Below are 20,811 nucleotides of genomic sequence, written 5' to 3' on the forward strand. Positions count from 1 at the left end.
TTTCTCCCGTTTGTCCTCACTTCTCTCTGTATTTTATCTGCTCTTTTTGTATCTCAAAAATTGTTAGGTTTAAGACATACTCGACACTGATAGGAAACCCTGGTGGCATAGTGGTCAGGCGCTACGGCCGCTAACTGAAAGGCCGGCAGTCCAGATCCACCAGGCGCTCCTTGGAAACTCTATGGGGCAGTTCTGCTCTGGCCTGTAGGGTCGCTGTGAGTCGGAACGGACTGGAAGCCAACAGGTTTGGTTTTTGTTTGGTTTTCTACACTGATACAGCCTCATTAACACGGCAAAGAAAACCCTGTTCCCAAATGGGATTACATCGACAGATACAGGGGTTAGAATTCCAGGACATAGTTTGGGGGGACACAACTCAATCCATAACGGGAGACAAAACCGAAACCAAAGTCTCTCTGTTTCAGAGGAGGAAGAGATCACATTCGCGCCAACCTACCGTTTTGAAAGACTGACTCGGGACAGATACGCCTACACTAAGCAGAAAGCAACTGGGGTGAGTCCTGTTTCCTAGGCATCGCCCCTGCCCTCATCCCCGCCCCTTCTCCCTGTTCCCATGAGGGTGGGTAGAAAGGGAAGGGCAGCCTTACCCACATGGCAAAACAGTAATAATAATAGTTAGAAATCGCACGTTGATTTGTGCAGCAGAGTAAAAACTGTCACAGGGTACAGGTAGAGGGGTCTGTCTGAGTCAGAAAGAAAGAGGGGGTGAAGGTACCAGAGATTCTGAAGTCGTGAGGAGAATGAGTGAGGGTGCCAGGCCAGAGGAGCTGATCTCATCTCTGAAGCGGAGTCCAGGACTCCTGAAAGTGCGGGGCGTGGTGTAGAGTCGGTGGGGACCTGACCCAAGTGAAAGGGTGTAAAGCCTTCTATGTGGAATTTCCAAGGAGCCCTGTTGGCACGATGGTTAAGCACTCAGCTGCTAACCGAAAGGTTGTGGTTCCAACCTACCAGCAGCTCCGTGGGAGAAAAGACCCGGCGATCTGCTCCTGTAAAAATCACAGCCTAGAAAACTGTATGGGGCAGCTCTACTCTGTCCTATAGGGCCACCATGAGTCAGAATTGACTCGACAGCACACAACAGCAGCAACAGCGTGGGGAAACTCTATAAGGAACCAACAGCAGATGAATTAGTTCAAAGATCGCAGAGGCCGCTGGTCAATCTTTCCTTTGACTGGTCTAAAACAAAAGAAGTAGCAGGCATTGTGCAACGCCTGTCTCTCTGACTTGCAGATGAAGTACAACTTGCCATCCTGGTGTGACCGGGTCCTCTGGAAGTCGTACCCACTGGTCCATGTGGTGTGTCAGTCCTATGGTGAGTAGAACCTAGGGAGAGACAGACCAGGTCTGGACGATTGCATCAAGCTGGGAGGGCTGACCACCATCACCTGAAGGGCTCACAACTCAGAGCTGCCATCTGCCCGTCTGTAAGATGGGTGCGCTCATGGCCACCCTAGCCATCACCCGAGGAGTTGATGCCCCACACCCATCACCGAGGCTGCAGCATAATTAATATCCCCTGGCTAGGGGGACATCTGAATTATGGAACGCTTTTCTAAAGAAATCCCATTTCGTTTCTTTTGAAAAGAACATATAAGGCTTGAAACATGAAAGTGCTCTTTCTGTAGGTCAAACATGATGAAACGTTGGCAAGTTCATGTGGTTCAGCCTAACACGTAAGCAGACACATGGGTTTGGGGTGGTGAAGTGAAAGTGATGAAGAAGGCATAATGTGTGTCTTAGTAATAGTGCTGCTATAACAGAAATACCACAAGTGGGTGGCTTTTTAACAGCCAGAAACTTACTTTCTCACAGCTCAGGAGGCTAGAAGTCTGAATTCAGGGTGCCAGCTCTAGGCGAAGGCTTTCTCTCTCTGTCAGCTCTTCAGCTTCTATTCCTTGGTTCCTTGGTGATCTCTATGTGGCGTGGCATCTACCTTCCCCCATCTCTGCTTTCTCCTCTGTCCTAATCTGCTCTTTTTATATCTCGGAGGTGATCTGCTTAAGACTCACTCTACAATGACAACCTCTGAACGTAACAAAGAAGACACATTCCCAAATAGGATTATGACCACAGGTTATAAGGTTATAAGGGTTAGGATTTACAACATGTATTTTTAGGGGACACAATTCAATCCATAACAACATGCAATATTAAAATAAATAGTTATGAGATACAGTATCAAAACAGTTAAGAAGTCATTGTTAACCCTGAAAGTTGAAGGTGCACTGAAGGTATTCATTATTGCTTGAGGGCTTGTTCTTAAAAGCTACTGCTTAGTTCCCATAATTTGCGAAGTAGGACCTTAAAAATTCACAGAGCGGAATTACTTGGAACACCTTACTGACGGAGAATCATGTTACTGTTTTTAAAACATCACAAATTTCTAGACAGTGGCATCCGAATGGGGATGGAGGTTGCTCTCCTGGGTCCCAGCATGCATCTCACCTGATGAAATCACAGGTCCGGGTGGGCCCTAGATGGACAGCACTAGCCCAGGCCAGTCCCACAGCTGAGCCCTCCAACCCACCCCATGCCCTCAGAGCCGGGGTCCATTGGGGCCACCTCCCAGGCCGTAAGGGCACAGCTTTATTGTTCAATAAAGGTCTAAAATATCCTGAGAACATTTTTAAAAAGCAACTTGCCAACCCTTTAACTTGTCCCTGTGTCTTAGTTACCACAAGTGGGTGGCTTTAAAGAACAGGAATCTATTTCCTTACAGTTCAGGAGGCTAAAGTGTGAATTAAGAATGGAGCTAGCTCTAGGGGGTGACTCTTCCTTCTTTCTGTTTCTGGTAACTGCAGCCATCCTTGTAGATGGTATCTGTCTCCATTGTCTGTCTTCTCTTTTCCTTATGTGTGTTTATTTTGGTCTTTTAAAACTCAGAAATGATTAGATTTAGAACCCATCCTACTCAGGGATGACCTCATTAACATAAAACCCAATTTCCAAACAGGATCATATTTACAGGTATGTTGTTGTTGTTGTTAGGTGCCATCGAGTCAGTTTTGACTCATAGTGACTGCATGCACAACACAAAACAATGCCGAGTCCTGCACCATCCTCACAATCATTGTTATGTTTGAGTCCATTGTTGCAACCACTATGTAAATCCACCTCATTGAGGATCTTTCTCTTTTTCACTGACCCTCTACTTTACCGAGTATGATATCCTTCTCCAGGGACTGATCCCTACTGATAACATGTCCAAAGTATGTGAGAGGAAGTCTTGCCATCCTCACCTCTAAGGAGCATTCTGGTTGCACTTCTTCCAAGACATGTGCTCCTACTTCTGGCAATCCGTGGTATTTTCTGTACTCTTGGACAGCCCCGTAATTCAAATGCATGAGTAGTTCCTCAGTCTTCCTTATTCACTGTCCAGCTTTCACATCCATATGAGGTGGTTGAAAATACCAAGGCTTGTGTCAGGTGCACCCTAGTCCTCAAAGTGACATCTTTGCTTTTCAACACTTTAAAGATGTCTTTGGCAGCAGATTTGCTCAATGCAATACATTGTATGACTTCTTGACTGCTGCTTCCGTGGTTGTTGATTGTGGATCCAAGTAAAATGAAACCCTTGACAACTTTAATCTTTTCTCTGTTTATCGCGATGCTGCTTCTTGGCCCAATTGTGAGGATTTTTGTTTGTTTATGTTGAGGCATGATCCATACTGAAGGGTGTGGTCTTTGATCTTCAACAGTGAGTGCTTCAAGTCTTCTTCACTTTCAGCAAGAAAAGTTGTGTCCTCTGCGTATCTCAGGTTGTTAAGTAGGCTTTCTCCAAGCCTGGTGCCATGTTCTTCTTCATATAGTCTAGCTTCTCAGATTATTTTCTCAGCATGTAAGTTGAATAAGCATGGTGAAAGGATACAACCCTGATGCACACCTGTTCTATTCAAACAACTGCTGCTTGGTCTATGTACAGGTTAATTGTTCTGGAATTAAGTGTTCTGGAATTCCCATTCTCTGCAATGTTATCCATAATTTGTTATGGTCCACACAGTGACTGCCTTTGCATAGTCAATAAAACACAGGTAAACATCTTTCTGGTAGTCTCTGCTTTCAGCCAGGATTCATCTCATATCAGCAGTGATATCCCTCATTCAACGTTCTCTTCTGAATTTGGCTTGAATTTCTGGCAATTCTCTGGCTATGTACTACTGTAACTGTTTTTGAATGATCTTCAGCAAAATTTTACTTAGTGTGATAGTAAGGACGTTGTTAGATAATTTCTGAATTCTGTTGGATCATCTTTCTTTGGAATGGGCACAAATATGGATCCCTTTCAGTTGGTTGGTCAGGTAGCTGTCTTCAAATTTCTTGGCATAGACGAGTGAGTACTTCCAGTGTTGCATCCGTTTATTGAAGCATCTCAGTTGGTATTCCGGCAATTCCTGGAGCCTTGTTTTTCATCAATGCCTTCAGTGCAGCTTGGACTTCTTCCTTCAGTACCATCGGTCCTTGATCGTATACTACCTCCTGAAATGTTTGAACATCCACCAATTCTTTGGACTTCTTCCTTCAATACCATTGGTTCATGATCATATGCTACCTCACATTAACCAATTCCTTTTGATACAGTGACTTTGTGTATTCTTTCCATCTTCTTTTGATGCTCCCTGCATGTTTAATATTTTCCCTATAGAATTGGATATTCTATATCCAATATTGGATATTGCAACTCAAGCCTTGAATTTTTTCTTCAGTTCTTTCAGCTTGAGACGCGCCAAGCACGTTCTTCCCTTTTGGTTTTCTATCTCCAGATCTTTGTACATCTCATCATAATCCTTTACTTTGTCTTCTTGAGCCACTCTTTGAAATCTCCTGTTCAGCTCTTTTACTTCATCATCTATTCCTTTCGCTTTAGCTGCTCCATGTTCAATAGCAATTTCAGAGTCTCTTCTGACATCCATTTTGTTCTTTTCTTTCTTTTTAATGACCTTTGCTTTCCTCATGCATGAAGTCCCTAATGTCATTCCACAACTTGCCTGGTCTTCTTCAGTCTTTAATGTTACAAATGCGTCAAATCTATTCTTGAGAAGGTCTCTAAGTCCAGGTGGGATGTACTCAAGTTCATACTTTAGCTCTCATGGACTTATTTTAATTTTCTTCAGCTTCAACTTGAACTTGCATTTAAGCAATTGATGATCTGTTCCACTGTTGGCCCCTGGCCTTGCTCTGACTGATGATAATGAGCTTCTCCATCGTCTCTTTCCACAGAGGTAGTCAGTTTGATTCCTGTTTATTCCATCTGGCAAGATCCACATGTATAGTTGTCATTTATGTTGTTAAAAAAAGGTATTTGCAATGGATAAGTCATTGGTCTCGCAAAATTCTATCATGCGATCTCTGGCATCGTTTCTATCACCAAGGCCGTATTTTCCAACTGCTGATCCTTTTCCTTTGTTTCCAACTTTTGCATTCCATTCACCAGTAATTATCAATGCATCCTGTTTGCATGTTTGATCAATTTCAGACTGCAGAAGTTGGTAGAAATCTCCAATTTCTTCATCTTTGGCATTAGTGGTTGGTGAATAAATTTGAATAGTAGTTGTATTAACTGGTCTTCCTTGTAGGCGTATGGCTATTATCTTATCACTGACAGCATTGTACTTCAGAATAGATCTTGAAATGTTCTTTTTGCCAATAAATGCAATACACATTCCTCTTCAACTTGTTATTCCTGGCATAGTAGACCATGTGATTGTCCGATTCAAAATGGCCAATAGCAGTCTACTTCAGCTCACTAATGCCTGGGATGTGGATTTTTATGCATTCCACTTCATTTCTGACAACTTCCAATTTTCCCAGATTCATACTTCGAACATTCCATGTTTTGATTAATAATGGATGTCTGCAGCTGTTTCTTCTCATTTTGAATCATGCCACACCAACAAATGAAGGTCCCAAAATCTCGACTGCATCCACGTCATAGGTCGACCCTACTTTGAGGTGGTAGCTTCCCCCCAGTCATATTCTGAGTGCCTTCCAATCTGAGGGGCTCGTCTTCTGGCACCATATCAGACAATCTTCTGCTGCTATTCACAGGGTTTTCACTGGCCAGTTTTTCCAGAAGTAGGCTGCCAGGTCTTTCTTCCTAGTCTGTCTTAGTCTGGAAGCTCTGCTGAAACCTATGCACCATGGGTGACCCTGCTGGATTTGAAATACCAGTGGCATAGCTTCCAACATCACAAGAATATGCAAGCCACCACAGTACGACAAACTGACAGATGAGTGGTGGAGTTAGAGGTATAGGGGACAGGATTTCAATATATATTTTGGGAGGACACAATTCAATCCATAACATAGAACAGCCTCTTCCATTGGTACCACAAACCTGTACCCTCCACTCAGCCTGACTCCTTGCCTCCGCTCATCCTGATTCACATAGCACTGAACCCTCCCTGACTTCTTCCTACCTTCTTCCAAACTCTTTTTAGGGTGATACCCTCTCCACCTTCCCTCCTATCTCCCAGAAGGGTTGCCCTTTTTCCTAGCTTATCTGTTCACTGGACCCAGACTCCCCTTCCTCCTTCTCTCCCAGTACCAGTGTCCTGTCTCTCTTCCTTCTCGGCTCGGTCTCTTCTCCATTCTATCTCATTGATATTCCATTGGGCTTTCTGGTGGCCATTAGCCAATGAGCGTTTTTTCATGTATTTCTTTTGTAAATGTTCTGCTCCTATCCTTTGGTTGTCTGTAGGGTGGGGTGTTTGTCCGTTTCTTGCTGATTTGTCACAGCCTTCTAGAGAAGGATATCAGCTCTGTTTTAGAGCTTTCTTCGTTTCCTGTGCTGTTTTTCCTTTAAAGGCTGGTGTGTCCTGGAATTTCATCCCCCGCCCTCATCCCTTCTCATCCTTCCTGTCTTTCCCATGGATCCCACACATTCTCCTGGATTCAATTTCCACCTAATTTCATGACTTCAAATCTTTATCCCCAGCTCTGAATACCCAGTTTCCTGCCAGAAAGCTCCTCGCAGCTATCTCAGAAGAATTCAGGATTTCTAGAATGGTGCCCTTCTCTTATCCCCCAGACCTGCTCTGCTGCCTTCCCTTCTCCTCCGGGCTCCAAGCTCCTTAACCAAGGTGTCTACACTCACTCTCACTCTCTTCTGACCCTGCGAGGCCTTGTGGAGTGAGGGAAGGTGCCCTAACTCTCACTGATGAGCTGAGTGACCTTAAGTCTCCTTCGCACTCTGGGCCTTGGGCTCTCATCAGTCAAATAAAGTGATTAGACCAGAAAATTCCCCATGGTTCGTACTCCGTGATCTATTCAAATTTCTGCAAGTCTTTAGGAAAAACTGACACAAGCACATTCTACCCATGAGAAGACAGGGTCACACATTGTCTTTCACTGGGCCTTTTAAGCCATGTTGTACAGTTGATAAGATAGCTGGTGTGAAACCCTGACCCCACTGGAGGGTTCTAGAAATGTAAACTTATTTTTTCCATGGCTTTGCCATCCTCAGCTCAGAGATGTCTTCCCTCCCCTGCAGGCAGTACCAGCGACATCATGACGAGTGACCACAGCCCTGTCTTTGCCACATTTGAGGCAGGGGTTACCTCCCAGTTTGTCTCCAAGAATGGTGAGTTGTTGGCAGGATCCGTTTACCTCTTCTCCACAAAGACAGGAGGCCTCGGGCACTCAAACTTTGGGCTGCAGGAACTGGTTGTCTGCCTTAGATGAAGTCTCATCCTTCAGGGCAAGTCCACAGTCCGTCAGTCTGGTCCTCTTCATGTCCAAGCCATATCACGAGTTTTATTCAGAGGCCTTAATTGCTCTGTGTGGCAAATATGTCAGCTTTTTGAGCCTCTGTTTTCGTATAGTCTGGAGAATTGAATTAGTCCGTGTTTTCCCGGATATGGTACATGTACCACCAAAGACAATTTTGGGTGGGAGGTGGATGAACATTTTTAAGTAATGCGTTTATTTTTGTATGTTTTAAATTTGTTTCTTCTGTGTAAGGGAAACACTGGTTTTCCATTTAGTTTTGTGATATACATTCTTATTTAAATACATGTATTTAAGTTTAAAAAGTGAGTCTGTTTAAAGAAAACATTAAGTAAATATTAGTTTGGGTGCACGGTAGGTGGAAATGGTAAAAATCGTGAAGATGGGAAGCAGATGACTGAGTTGTAGGAAACATTTTGATAAATAAGATGCAGGTTTGCAGGTAATTTCTCAAATAATCCAGGCCGTTCCTGGCAGCCAGGGCACGCTTGTCCCAGCAGGGGCCTGGAACATTCTCTGTAGCATGTCCAGCCCTGGGCCTGGCTAACATGGGGGCAATGTTGCCTCCTCCTCTGCCTACCCCCTCTTCTGTGATCAGAGGAAGGCTGAGTGTAGGGTACCAAACATAGGTGGGAAGATGGTCTCGCTCTGTGTCCTTCACTCTGACAGGAGGGACATAGGTGAAGTGGAACACTGTCCTCTTGGGACATTCTTCTCCAACTGCTAAGTTGAATGTCCAAGAGCCTGGCAGTGTGATCTCACCTCTCCAGCCAGGCCTGGACCTACCATCCTGTGTCCCTCCTAGTTCTGGTCACTGTGCATTTCCGGAAACTTCCTAGCCTTTAGGTTCCACCATCTCCCCTTTCTCTGAGTTCCTGTAGCATGATGGGTAGAACATACCATCTTACCCTCTGTTACTGGGTAGATTGTCCTTGGGATCAAGTTTGGCTTCCTCCAGTGGGACTGGAACTCATACATAGTAAAACCAAACCCAAACCCATTGCCGTCAAGTCAATTCCTACTCATAGCAAAGGACAGAGTAGAACTGTCCCATAGGGTCTCCAAAGAGTACTGGTGGATTCAAACTGCTGACCTTTTGATTAGTAGCCAATGCTTAGCCACTGCACCACCAGGGCTCCCATACATAGGTAGATACTCAAAAATACCAATTACCTGAATTGAACATTGTTTGAATGTCTACCTAAGCAGAACTTTGGTGCCATGGGATTTAAAAAAGAAAAGAAAGAAGGCAGGATGGTAGGGAGGAAGGAAGGAAATGTTTGTCCCTGCTCTCAGTGGCTCAGAATTTATATGGAAGGACAGAACGTGTGTTCAAAACTACAAAAGCTTTACCTAAATTAACGCAGATCATGAGCAAGTTGACTGAGTACAAATGAGTGTAAGGAGCCCAGAGTAAGGGATGGGGAAACTGTGCCTGAGGAAGAAAGAGTGATCTCTCATTACCTTAACTCAGATCTGAATAGACTTGGAGATGGAGCAACTGAGCCACTACACGAATTCTCTTTGCGGAACTAATGGGGAGACTGAGGCAGTGAGGCTAAGGGCATCGCCTGAGGCCACGAAGTTTAGTGGCAAAGCTCAGACTAAACCCTAGGTCTCTCAATCCTTGAACTCCTCCCTCTTTTGGCTCTGCTTTCCACCATGCCCAGCTCATGAGTCATCAGAGAGGCCATAACCCTTGTCAAGGGATTCAGTGAAGTTGGAGGGTCTCGTAGCTTTGCCTTGAGGAAAACCTCTCCTCCCACCTAGATGCTGGCCTTCCTTGGGCCCTGAGAAGCTCAGAGTTGGAAGGGTGGTGTGAAGGGCGCCGTCTCCAGGCACGTTGTGGAGTTGCATGCCTGTTCTCACCTGTTCTAGGCCCTGGGACTGTGGACAGCCAAGGGCAGATTGAGTTTCTCAGCTGCTTCGCCACACTGAAGACCAAGTCCCAGACCAAATTCTACCTTGAGTTCCACTCCAGCTGCTTGGAGAGTGAGTGGTTGTTGAACTACCTTTTGGTTGGGGTGGGCCAATGCTCTTTCTCATCCATGGTCATTTTCCCCATTTCTCATCTCTGTGTAAGATGCTCAAGCATGGACCTCAATAGGGTCACAGATGGAGTGTACAAGGGGACACACACCGGCTTATTGTGAGGGGGCAGTCCCACTGTGGCCTGCAGATGCTGCCGCTCTAGCCCTGGGGGCAGGGGCACTCATTAATTTAGCCATGATCTAATGACCTTCAGCACCGTGTTGGTGATGGAGCCAGCTAGAACCTCTCCCTGATCCCTCTGGGCAGACTTTAACCCACTTGAGAGTTCCCCCAAGCCAAGGCTCTGACTCAACCAGAAGCCTGCACTAGGGCCTGAACTGCTGCTGGCAGCCGCTTATTCTCCCCTGGCTCCCTGTGCTCTTTCCCACCATCACGGGCATCTTTCTCAGGTGGTCTGGAGCCTCCGAAAGCAAGCTGAAGATTGGCAGCCGCCTCTCAGCCAGCAGCCATCAGCACAAACTGTGTTTGGGAAACACCCTTTCTGTGTGACATTTCAGGCATATTGTCTAAAGCTGTTTCATGGCAAGAGAAGATCTGTGTGGTTTCTAGTCCTCCTTGCTGAGAGGGTCCAAAGAGTGGGGGGGAGGGGAGTCAACTCCACAAAACGAGGCATTTCCTGAGGAGACTTTTGGGAAGCTTCCAGAAATTAGGAAGATGGCGGGCACTGCCAGCTGTGTGCCGCCCCGCCCCCGCCCTTGCCTGTCAGATGGAGCCTTCCCTCTATCCTGATGGCAGAGCACCCCCTCCACAAAGTCCCTGAGTCCCAGTCCATGGAGCAGGGTCAAAGCCATTCCAGAAGTGATGAGGGTTTTGTGCGGGTGTTTTTTATAAACTCTCGAGACATTTGCATACATTTCTATGGAAACAGCATATTAGGAAGCTTAAATTAGAATTTCAAAGGGTGCTGTGTTGAGTGGCGTGGGATGGATTGTCATGTTCCCTTAATCCTCTTGCCTAGGATGTGATGGTTTCTTTGTTGCCTGGTTTGTGACAAAGAGGAGCCAGGAAGGGAGGGGGTGGGATCTCTCTGGTTTCCCTAAAAATAATTAGAGCGTGTTGTCAGATGACCGTCCCCTACACAAAAGCAGAATCCCCCACAACCCTGACTTCCTAAATGATGCTGAGGCCCCTAAAGATACAAATGGCAGGGGGAGTATCTTCATTGGCCCAGGGGTCCTTTTCGTCTCGTTCTGGCTCAGTTTTCTGAATACCAGCCTTCTTGTCCTCTGGCAGGCTTTGTCAAGAGTCAGGAAGGAGAAAACGAAGAAGGCAGCGAAGGGGAGCTGTTGGTGAAGTTTGGCGAGACCCTTCCAAAGGTAACTCACCACCAGGACGTTCAGCAGGCAGAGCTCGTGCTCACCAGGCCACCACGCCACCAATGGTAAATGGTGGCCGGCCCCAACCAGAGGGAGTGGGAACCCCACAGACAAGGGAGTCCTGGTTGGTGCAGATGGTTAAGGTGCTCAGCTGCTAACCACAAGGGTGGAGATGCAAATCCACCTAGAGGCATCGCAGAAGAAAGGCCTGATGATACACTTCTGAAAAATCAGCCATTGAAAACCCAGTGGAGCACAGTTCTATTCTGACACACGTGGGGTCTCCATGAGTTGCAATCAGCTAGACACCCCATTTCAGCAAGGTGTCCTGAAGCCTGGCTGAACTTCCTGGAATGCTCATCTGATCCTGCCATCCCCCCTTTTGTCCTGTCAGGTTCCTGGTGCCAAGAGAGACAAGCTCAAGCTCCTCAGCTTGGCCCCCCAGACCCCACCTTGCTCTCCAGCCCCATCTGTTCCTGACCCTCCCTCCAACCTGTGTTCCCTGACGACCTCCTCTTTCTGCCCCGGGGCCCAGAGTCTCCCTCCCTGCCGCCTCCACCATGGCAGACCAGTCTGTCACAGGCACACTTTGTTCAGATAGCTGCCACCCACTCCTACCTGGGGGAGCAGGCTTCTCCCCTGGCCCCTGGCCCTGCTCTAACTTGGAGCTGGCTCTCACTATCTGTCAATGACCTGAGTGCTCAGTGTGGTCCTGGAACCCCAGAATGCCCCAGAGCACTCACTGCAATTTCTAGTCATTTGTTCTGGAACTTTCTGAATGGGAATATGGCGAGTCCATCCTGTTAGTCGATATGGGGCCCAGGGAGAAAGCATGAGCGGCCTCCCGGTATCTGGAAGGGAAGGAAGGGGTGGCCTAGAGCAGTGTTTGGCCTTTTTATCAGGCTCCCTTGGAGTCATCATGAAGAACATCTCTGTCTTAGTTATCTAGCACTTCTATAACAGAAATACGACAAGTGGTTGGCTTTAAGAAACAGAAATTTATTTTCTCACAGTTCAGGAGGCTAGAAGTCCAAATTCAGAGCAGCAGTTCGAAGGAAAGGCTTTCTTTCTCTGTTGGCTCCAGAGAAAGGTCCTTGTCTCTTCAGCTTCTGCCTCCTGGTGCCTTGGAGATCTCCATGTGTCTTGGCATCTCTTCCCCCAACTCTCTTGCTAGCTTGAATTTTTTTCTCTTTTATATCTCAAAAGAGATTGACTCAAGACACACCCTACACTAATTCTTGCCTCATTAACATAACAAAGACAACCCATTCCCAAATGGGATTATAACCACAGGCATAGAGGTTGGGATTTACATCACATGTATGGGAGGACATAATTCAATATATAACAAGCCCTAGACTGTGAAAATATCCTAAACTGTAGCCAGCATGTAGACACTAGTGCGCAGGATAAAGCGTTGGCATGGCCGACCAGCTCCCCTGGTGCCTGCACAGACACAGCCCTGCAGTGGCCAGGCTCCAGGTTCAGCCACCAGCATGCAAAGCCTGGTGAGCAGGAGCCAGAGGTTCCTAGCAGATAAAGAGAAAGAACTCTCCAGGCCAAACTGGGGGCTCTGCTGAGGATTGAGCACAGAGCCACTATCCTTCCCCGATGGGGAGCAGTCCTGGGGAGTGACCAAGGAGGGAGTAGGGTGCAGGGTGCTGAGCCATCCTTCTGCAGGGGTCATCCATGACCTGGCTCCTGATCCCACCATTTGCATATCAGCTGGTCCCTGCTCCCCACCATCCTGATTAATTATGGATATGCAAAGGAGGAGGAGGGAGGCAATGGAGGTGGGGGCAGATTTGGGGTCAGGCCATCTCCCTGGAGCCTGGGCCCCTAGAGCCCAATTTAGGAGGCCTGGGGTTCAGTATGATGGCGGGGGACAGGGAAGGAAGTTAGCCCCTGCCTTGCTGGGTAGATGTACACATGGGTTCCTCCCGCTGTCATGGACATCAAGACCAGGGATTCCAATCAAGTGAATAAGAACACCTCCAGTCCTGTTTTCTCCAGGATTCCCCACATCTGGGCTGGCAACCCTCATCCACTTGTCCACCCACCTGTTTCCCTGCCTGTCCCGCACCTGTCAACCCTAATCCTGGCCTTTTCCCTGCAGCTGAAGCCCATTATCTCTGACCCTGAGTACCTGCTGGACCAGCATATCCTGATCAGCATTAAGTCCTCTGACAGTGACGAATCCTACGGTAAGGGTCCTAGGACAGGTGCCTCCAGGTGCATTTCCTACTCGTTCCTTAGGCGACCTCTGAAGTGAGGGAGGCCGTGACATCTCCTTCATGGAAAGCCCACCTGCCACTCCCCATCCTGCTCCTGCCCTACCTTTTCATCACCCATCCAGGGATGCCAGAGTGACAGGTACTATAGGTCACTCTCCCACCCTCTTGGGATTGTAGGTGTTCTTATTCAGCAGCCTCATGCCACCCACATCCTAAGCCTTTCCTGAGTCAGACTCTATGCTGAGTGCTTTGCAGGTATTTATTTAATCCTGACAACAACCTAACGAAATAGATACTGCTCTCCCAATTAGTTAATGAGGAAACTGAGGCTCAGAAAAGTGAAGTGACTTGCCCAAGGTCACACAGCTACAGAGCAACTTGTCTAAGGTAACTGTACTACCTAGGGTGTGAACCCAGCTAGCCAAGCCCCAGAATCCATGCCCTTAGCCCCCTTCCACTGCAGCCCAGGTGAGAGAAAAGACCACAGGTAAGCTAAGGTCCCTGAGCCAGGGCCTGAGGAGCATGCTGGCTGTGGCTTAGGCATCTTATCCATCATGTTGGGTAAGGAAAAAGGATCCACGTGGATGTAAGGATGTTTGAAGGTGTGGTGGCAGAAAACAGGAAGTACAGGTCTGATGGGTTCCACTTTCTTGTTCAAATATTTATCCCTTCTTTGTTTCCTCTTCTTGATACTCATACTCACAAACGGTACATCATCATAATAAAAAGGTAAAAGAATCAATCGATAATCTCTGATAATACAGAGATTATCTGTATTATATATATTATATATATTATATATATTATATATATATAGTTATCTCTGATAACTGAAAATACAGCAACCATTTTTATTTTAGTTTCATATTTCCATCCTCATACATATGCACACCTGTATTTTCATATTTATAACATCACAGAAGGGAGCCCTGATGGCAAAATGGTGAAGCTCTCGGCTGCTCACTACAGGGCTGGCGGCTGGAACACGCCCAGCAGCTCCGAGGGAAAAGGATCTGGTGATCCGCTCTTGCAAAGATTACAGCCTAGAAAACCCTATGGGGCAGTTCTGCTCTGTCACTTGGGGTCACGATGAGTTGGAATCGACTTGACGGGACCTAACAATAGCAACACAGTGATACTATTTTATATTTTTCTTTCTTCACCTAGTTTTAGATAATAAGCATTTTCCATGCTCCTCATACAGTCTTCATAATGGACAGGTTTAATGGCTGCGTAATAGTCCACGAATTTCCCGTAACCTCATTTGCAAATGTATTCGCTTATTACTGTTACTGAGTCTCTGCCAGTTATGCTGTTAATGTTATCAACAGTGCTGTGATGAACCTTCTCCATGGACATTGCTAATTCTTTTGCAGCTACATTGTTTTTTTCTCTTGAATTATTTCTTTAGGATATATTCTCATGTTTGTCGGATCAAAGGGTATAAATATGTTTGTGACTCTTACAAAAAAAAAAAAACCATTGCCATCAAGTCGATTCCGACTCACAGTGACCCTATAGGACAGAGTAGAACTGCCCCATGGGTTTCCAAGGAGCAGCTGGTGGATTCAAACTGCCAACCTTTTGGGTAGCAGTTGAGATCTTACCTGCTGCGCCACCAGGGCTCCTTGTGACTCTTAACCCACTAAACCAAACCCACTGCCGTCGAGTCGATTCCGACTCATAGTATGATTGTGACTCTTAGCATTTATCAATTTGATTTCCACAAAGGCTGTATTAGTTGACCTTGCATCTCCGTGTGGATAGGTTTCCCCATGTCTTTGCTTGCATTGGGTATTTTTTTTTTTAATACACTTAATTTTTTTAGAGCAATTTTAGGTTTACAGAAAAATTGCTCAGAAAGTATAGAGAGTTCCCAAATACCCGCCTTCCCCTTCCCACACGCACACAGTTCCTCCTCTCATTAACATCTTTTTGTTGTTATTGCTGGTTGCTGTTGAGTCGGCTCCAACTCATGACGACCTTCTATGTAAATAACAGAACAAAACGTTATCTAGTCCTGTGCCATCGTCATGATCGTTGGTATGTCTGAGTTCATTGTTGTGGGTCTTGTGTCAGTCCATCTCATTGAGCCTTTCCCTCGTTTTTGTTGGCCCTCTACTTTATCAACCATGATGTCCTCTTCTAGTAATTGGTCTTTCCTGATGATATGTCCAAAGTAAGCGAGCCAAAATCTCACTGTCCTCACTTCTCAGGAGAATTCTTGTTGTATTTCTCCTAAGACTGTGTTGTTCATTCTTCTGGTAGTCCATGGCATATTCGGTATTCTTCAACAACACGGCAGTTCAAATGTGTTAGTTCTTCTCCTGTCTTCCTTTTTCATTGTCCAGCTTTCACATGTGTATGAGGTGATTGAAAAGATCATGGCTTGGGTCAGGCACACCTCAGTCATAAAAGTGACATCTTTGCTTTATAAAACTTCAAAGAGATCTTTTGCAGCAGATTTGCCCAGCGCAATATTTGGTTTGATTTCTTGACTGCTACTTCCACGGACATTGATTGTTGATCCCATGTAGAATGATAATATCTTACATTTGTTATAAATGATAAAGTAGTATTGGTGCGTTATTATTAACTGAGGGGCCCTGGTGGCACAGCAGTTAAGAGGTTAGCTGCTAACCAAAAGGTTGGCAGTTCGAGTCCACCAGCCGCTCCTTTGAAACCCTATGAAGCAGTTCTACTCTGTCCTATAGGGTCACTATGAGTTGGAATCAACGTGACGGCAAGTGGTTTACTATTAACCGAAGTCCATAGTTTACATTATGGGTTTTGACAAATGCATACTGTCATGTATCCAGTATCACAGATTCACGGAAAATAGTTTCACTGCTCCAAAAATGCCCTGTGCTCCACCTATTCGGCCCTTTCCCTCCCCCTGAACCCCTGGCAACCACTGATCATTTTACTCTCATAATAGGTAGTATCTTTTTTCCCCTTCCATGTTGTGCTAGTTTTATGTCTCTAAGAGTGCCTCGGTGCTTTCTTAATTTGCGTTTTCGATGGTCGAAGAAGCTGGACAATTTCTCATTTCCTGAAATTAACCAGCTACATGTCTCTTTGTGTGAACTGTCTGTTGATATCATCTGCCTGTTTATCTCTTGGGGATTTGACTTTGAGGTGCTCCTCATTGAGTTCAGATCAGATTCCCACTTGGCTGCAGAGCCGGCTGCCTGCCAGTTTCCTTTTTTATTTCCATTCTTTTCTCTGTGCAGAGGTTTTAAACTTTCATATCGTCAAATCTGTCAGTCTTCTTTTGTCATTTCTTCCATCACTTCAAACCCTGGGAAGGTATTCCCTACGGCAATCAAATTAGCATTTAATTCTGCTTTTCTACTGCATTTTCTGCAGTTTAATTTTTTTTTTTTTTCACATTGACTAATCCACGTGGAGTTCATTTTGCTCTAAGGTTTAAGGTGTTTTCCCCAAATGGCTGAGGATTTGTTCTAAAGTTTTACGAAACAATCTTTGCTTTGGCTGTTGTTCCGGAGGACTGTCTTAGGGTCTCAGAGCTAGATCTCCAGGCCAAATGCCCAGCAGTTCTCCTGTGAAGTGACAGGGTCTTGACGTGATTGTCTTAGTTGGGGTTCTCTAGAGAAGGAGAAGCAGTGAGCTGTATCGATATAGAGACTGACTGCAAGGAATTGGCTCATGCAATTGCAGGGGCTGGCAAATCCAAGAACCATGGGTCAGGTGAGGGGAAGAGTTCAAAGCAAAGAGTTCTGGGAGTGCTACCAAAATATCTATTTATAGCCTGGAGGTAGAACACACGTTAGGAACACCTTTTTTTAACTGATTGGTAGATGACATCATACTAGGTTACATTATGGAAAATCATCTGAGCTACCAAAGGCCAACTGATTTAATCACATGTAACTGTAATATCTGTAACAATGGGTTCAAACATACCAATGATCATGAAAATGGCGTTGGACTGGGCAACACTTCGGTCTGTTATACCTAAGGTTGCCACGAGTTGGAGCCAACACAATGGCAACTAGCCACAACAACTACTACACCATGACAGCAGCTAGTGTTTGGCCAAACCACTGGGCACCATGGCCTAGCTTAGTTGACACAGAAAATTAACCATCACACTGTCGTCTCCCTTCCCCACCAGGCGAGGGCTGCGTTGCCCTCCGGTTAGAGGCTAAGGAAACCCAGTTCCCCATCTACACGCCTCTCACCCACCACGGAGAGATGACGGGACACTTCCAGGGGGAGATTAAGCTGCAGACGTCCCAAGGCAAGACGAGAGAGAAGCTCTATGGTAAGACGGCTCTTCCTCAGGTCCCTCTCCATCCCAGTGGGACAGGGAGGGGGTTTCTCTTAGTGAAATACTGAATATTCTCTCTCCTGGGGCCTGGAGATAGAATTCCAGCATTGGAAAGGCTCTAAGGGCAATCTGGCCCAACTCTCACCTGATTCAAGAATTCCCCGACAGAACCCCAACACCCAGCAGCCACAGCTCACCCTTCCCCGACTCCACTCAGCTTGCATCTTTAAAGACATGAAGTTTATGAATTTTCCAGCTCCCTTCTCTCACCTTGTACCAGTCTTGTAGGTTTTGTCACTCTCTGTTAGAGACCAAGATTACAGAATAACCCACCTAATACTGAATAACTATTTACAGGCTGCTGGGGGGAGGAGACTAAGGCTACTGGCTACAGCTGGGATTTAGGATTTCCCATGCAATCCCTCTTCTTCCCCGTGGCCATATGATATGCACTCATAGATAAATACATGCCCTCATACATACATGCATTCATCCCTCATGGTACCCACCCACGGTTCTCTACCTTCTGCATCTCTTTCATCCACCATATACATGTAGAAGCCCCAGTCCTCATCCTTAGTACATTTCTCTAGGCTTGTGCCTACCCTCGCCCCAGCCACTCTCCAAAATGGCAGTGTTTCCTAGCCCACCATTTCAACTTGAACTGAACCCTTTTTGTTCTGTCACACGCCACTTGCTTACTTTGGTTGGTGGCTGGGAAATCCATTTATCGTGGCTCTCAGAAAGGACACCACAGAAGCTGAGCTTGGGGACACAAACTCTTCTCAGGCATTTCCTAGCCCCAAGTGAAAGGCCAGCCTTAGAGGGTCATCCTCTACCTGTCCCCAAAGGAGACCTTTCTGATTCTTATTAGGATAGTTCAGGTGCCCTATCGCTTAGATCAGAATTATCACTGCTCAGCTATGAGAATATTGAAATGTGACCAAGAAACACTAATAACAGTGCAAACACAAAGAAGTGTCTAGATTTGGATTTAGAACGTTCTCTTAATCCTACCTAAAATTGTGAAACTTGGAAATTACATTTCTATTTCTCAGTGGTGTCCATTATGTTAAAACCTCTCTGCTTGAAATAATAGAAAGTTTGAGAGGTATGGAGCAGATCAAAGATTTGTAAATCAAGTATTTCTTCCTTTTCACACAGACAACAGGTGAGTTTTTCCCCATTTCCTCTTTACTTTAATTCCTGCTCAGAAGCACTCAAATAGCAACACTGCCTGCCATGAATTGGGCTTTAACTGTATAACTGACCATGTGTGAACTGGTCACCCTATAAATGTTATCTCACTTATCTCTCACAACAGCCCCTGAGCCAGTGTTGTCATCCTTGTTTTATGGTTGGGGAAACTGAGGCACAGAGCAGCTAAGTGAATGGGTGAAAGTCACATAACCAGTAAGCAGCTAAGCCAACATTCATCCAGTTGATGAATGGTGCACGTTCATCAAGCCAGAATTCTTAAACATTCCTGCCTATAACATGAATAGCAAGAGAGCAGAACTCAGTACGTCTGGACATCTGGTACCCCTACACCAGCCACAGCTCGGTCCACCAAGGGGTGCTGCCTCCAGGGAACGAGGCCCCCCCTTCTGCCCTGTGGAAGGTCCTTTCTGTAGAAGGGCAGTGAGTGAGATGATAGGGACTCAACGCCATCACATCTGCAAATCAGAGTAGAAAATGAGGTGGAGGTCCCGTCTCCCGTTTAAGCCCCACAAACAGGTTGGCTTTGGGTGCCAAATGCTCTTGTGGGGACACCTTTTATGTTTGTTTTCATCTAATCTGGTGAGAAATAGTTGCCAGTTTGTACTTTGCCAAGACCAACAAGTTAGAAATGTCACAATGGAATGACAGCTCTGGGTCACATGTGCCAACTCTCCCCCCTCTGAGCCAGTGGCAGGCATAACTAACCAATTACAAAACTCTTACGAGCCCAGATGAGGGTTATGAATCTTGGTTAGCCCAGCTCCTCAGGCAGCCACTATTCATTGGACAGCTTCAGCATGCAAATGGGAACCTTTTTGCCATCCCTGATCTAAGACCCGAAGGCTGGGCCCTCAAATCCTCTTTCCCAATCCTTGCCTTCCAGACTTCGTGAAGACAGAGAGGGATGAGGTCATTGGGCCCAAGGGTCTGAAGAGCTTCACCAGCCATGATCCCATGAAGCTGTGGGAACCTGCCAACAGGTAGAGCAGTGGGGTTTGCCAGGGACCCACTAAAAGCTAGTGTTGCTTTGTGTACATAGGGCCCAGGAGGAGGTAAGTAGAGCCCAAAGACACCAGGACAGGTCCCGAGGGAAGGCCACCTGCTTTAAGCTCTGAGTGTCTCTGACAACAAAACCTCATTTCTTGGGAGAGTGGTGTGACCGCAACCAGGCCTAGGAGACCCTTCTCTGGAGGAACATTCAGTTCAATTCAGCAGACATTTATTGAGCACCTACTATGTGCCAGGTTCTAGAGAAACTAAACCAGATGCTGTCCCTGCCTTAGGGCCTCACTGCCTAGTAGAAAGGTGTGCAGTCTGGAAAGAGGCCACTGCAGATATCTGCAGGGACTCATAGTCGAGGAGTGGCTACTGTGTCTCCGTGGGACTGGGGACAACAGCAGCCGTGGGGTCAGTGGGGGAAAAACAGCCGGGGAAATCCATTCCAGCTGCTCTTGGCAGAGACTGAACTGGGAATAACCAGGACCTAGAAGCCCACGTTACTAGGGGACCGGGAGAACAACTGCAGTTGAGTCTACTCCGATTTATGATGACCTCACGTCTGCCAGAGTAGAACTGTGCTCCACAGGGTTTTCAGTGGTTGATTTTTCAGATGTAGATCACCAGGCCTTTCTTCTGAGAGACCTCTGGGTAGACTTGAACCTCTAACCTTTTGGTTAGCAGTAGAGTGCACTAACCATTTGCACCACCCAGGGACTCCTATTAGGGACAGCAGTCCCCGAAAGCGAGGTCTCTTCAGCTCACGGATGGGGCTGGTCTCAAGTTCCAGAATCAAGCCAGCGAGGCTCTCAGGGTCAGGGTACCTGCTGAGGGGGCAAAGCTGTGCCAGAGCTCGCCGGAGTTGGTACTCCGATAGCAGGCTGCACAGCACAGCTTCCTCCTTCTTCCCTTCTGTCCCTTCGCTCGCTACTCCTCCCTCCAGCCCTCACCC

General features: G+C 46.4%; 1 protein-coding gene across 4 annotated transcripts in view; it reads left to right on the forward strand.

Moving 5' to 3' along the window:
• The window catches only part of INPP5D (inositol polyphosphate-5-phosphatase D), a 136,885-nt gene that overhangs the window by 105,147 nt on the left and 10,927 nt on the right, over nt 1-20,811 (forward strand). For all 4 annotated transcript variants that reach the window (XM_049888468.1, XM_049888469.1, XM_049888470.1 and 1 more), the window contains exons 17-24: nt 426-514; nt 1,252-1,333; nt 7,511-7,600; nt 9,625-9,738; nt 11,032-11,114; nt 13,231-13,318; nt 17,487-17,636; nt 19,747-19,843. In XM_049888468.1, the coding sequence (XP_049744425.1) occupies nt 426-514; nt 1,252-1,333; nt 7,511-7,600; nt 9,625-9,738; nt 11,032-11,114; nt 13,231-13,318; nt 17,487-17,636; nt 19,747-19,843 (793 nt within the window). The remainder of the gene's footprint in view (nt 1-425; nt 515-1,251; nt 1,334-7,510; nt 7,601-9,624; nt 9,739-11,031; nt 11,115-13,230; nt 13,319-17,486; nt 17,637-19,746; nt 19,844-20,811) is intronic.

The sequence above is a fragment of the Elephas maximus genome, chromosome 6 (assembly GCF_024166365.1).
Source record: "Elephas maximus indicus isolate mEleMax1 chromosome 6, mEleMax1 primary haplotype, whole genome shotgun sequence".
Classification (NCBI taxonomy): Eukaryota; Metazoa; Chordata; class Mammalia; order Proboscidea; family Elephantidae; genus Elephas; species Elephas maximus.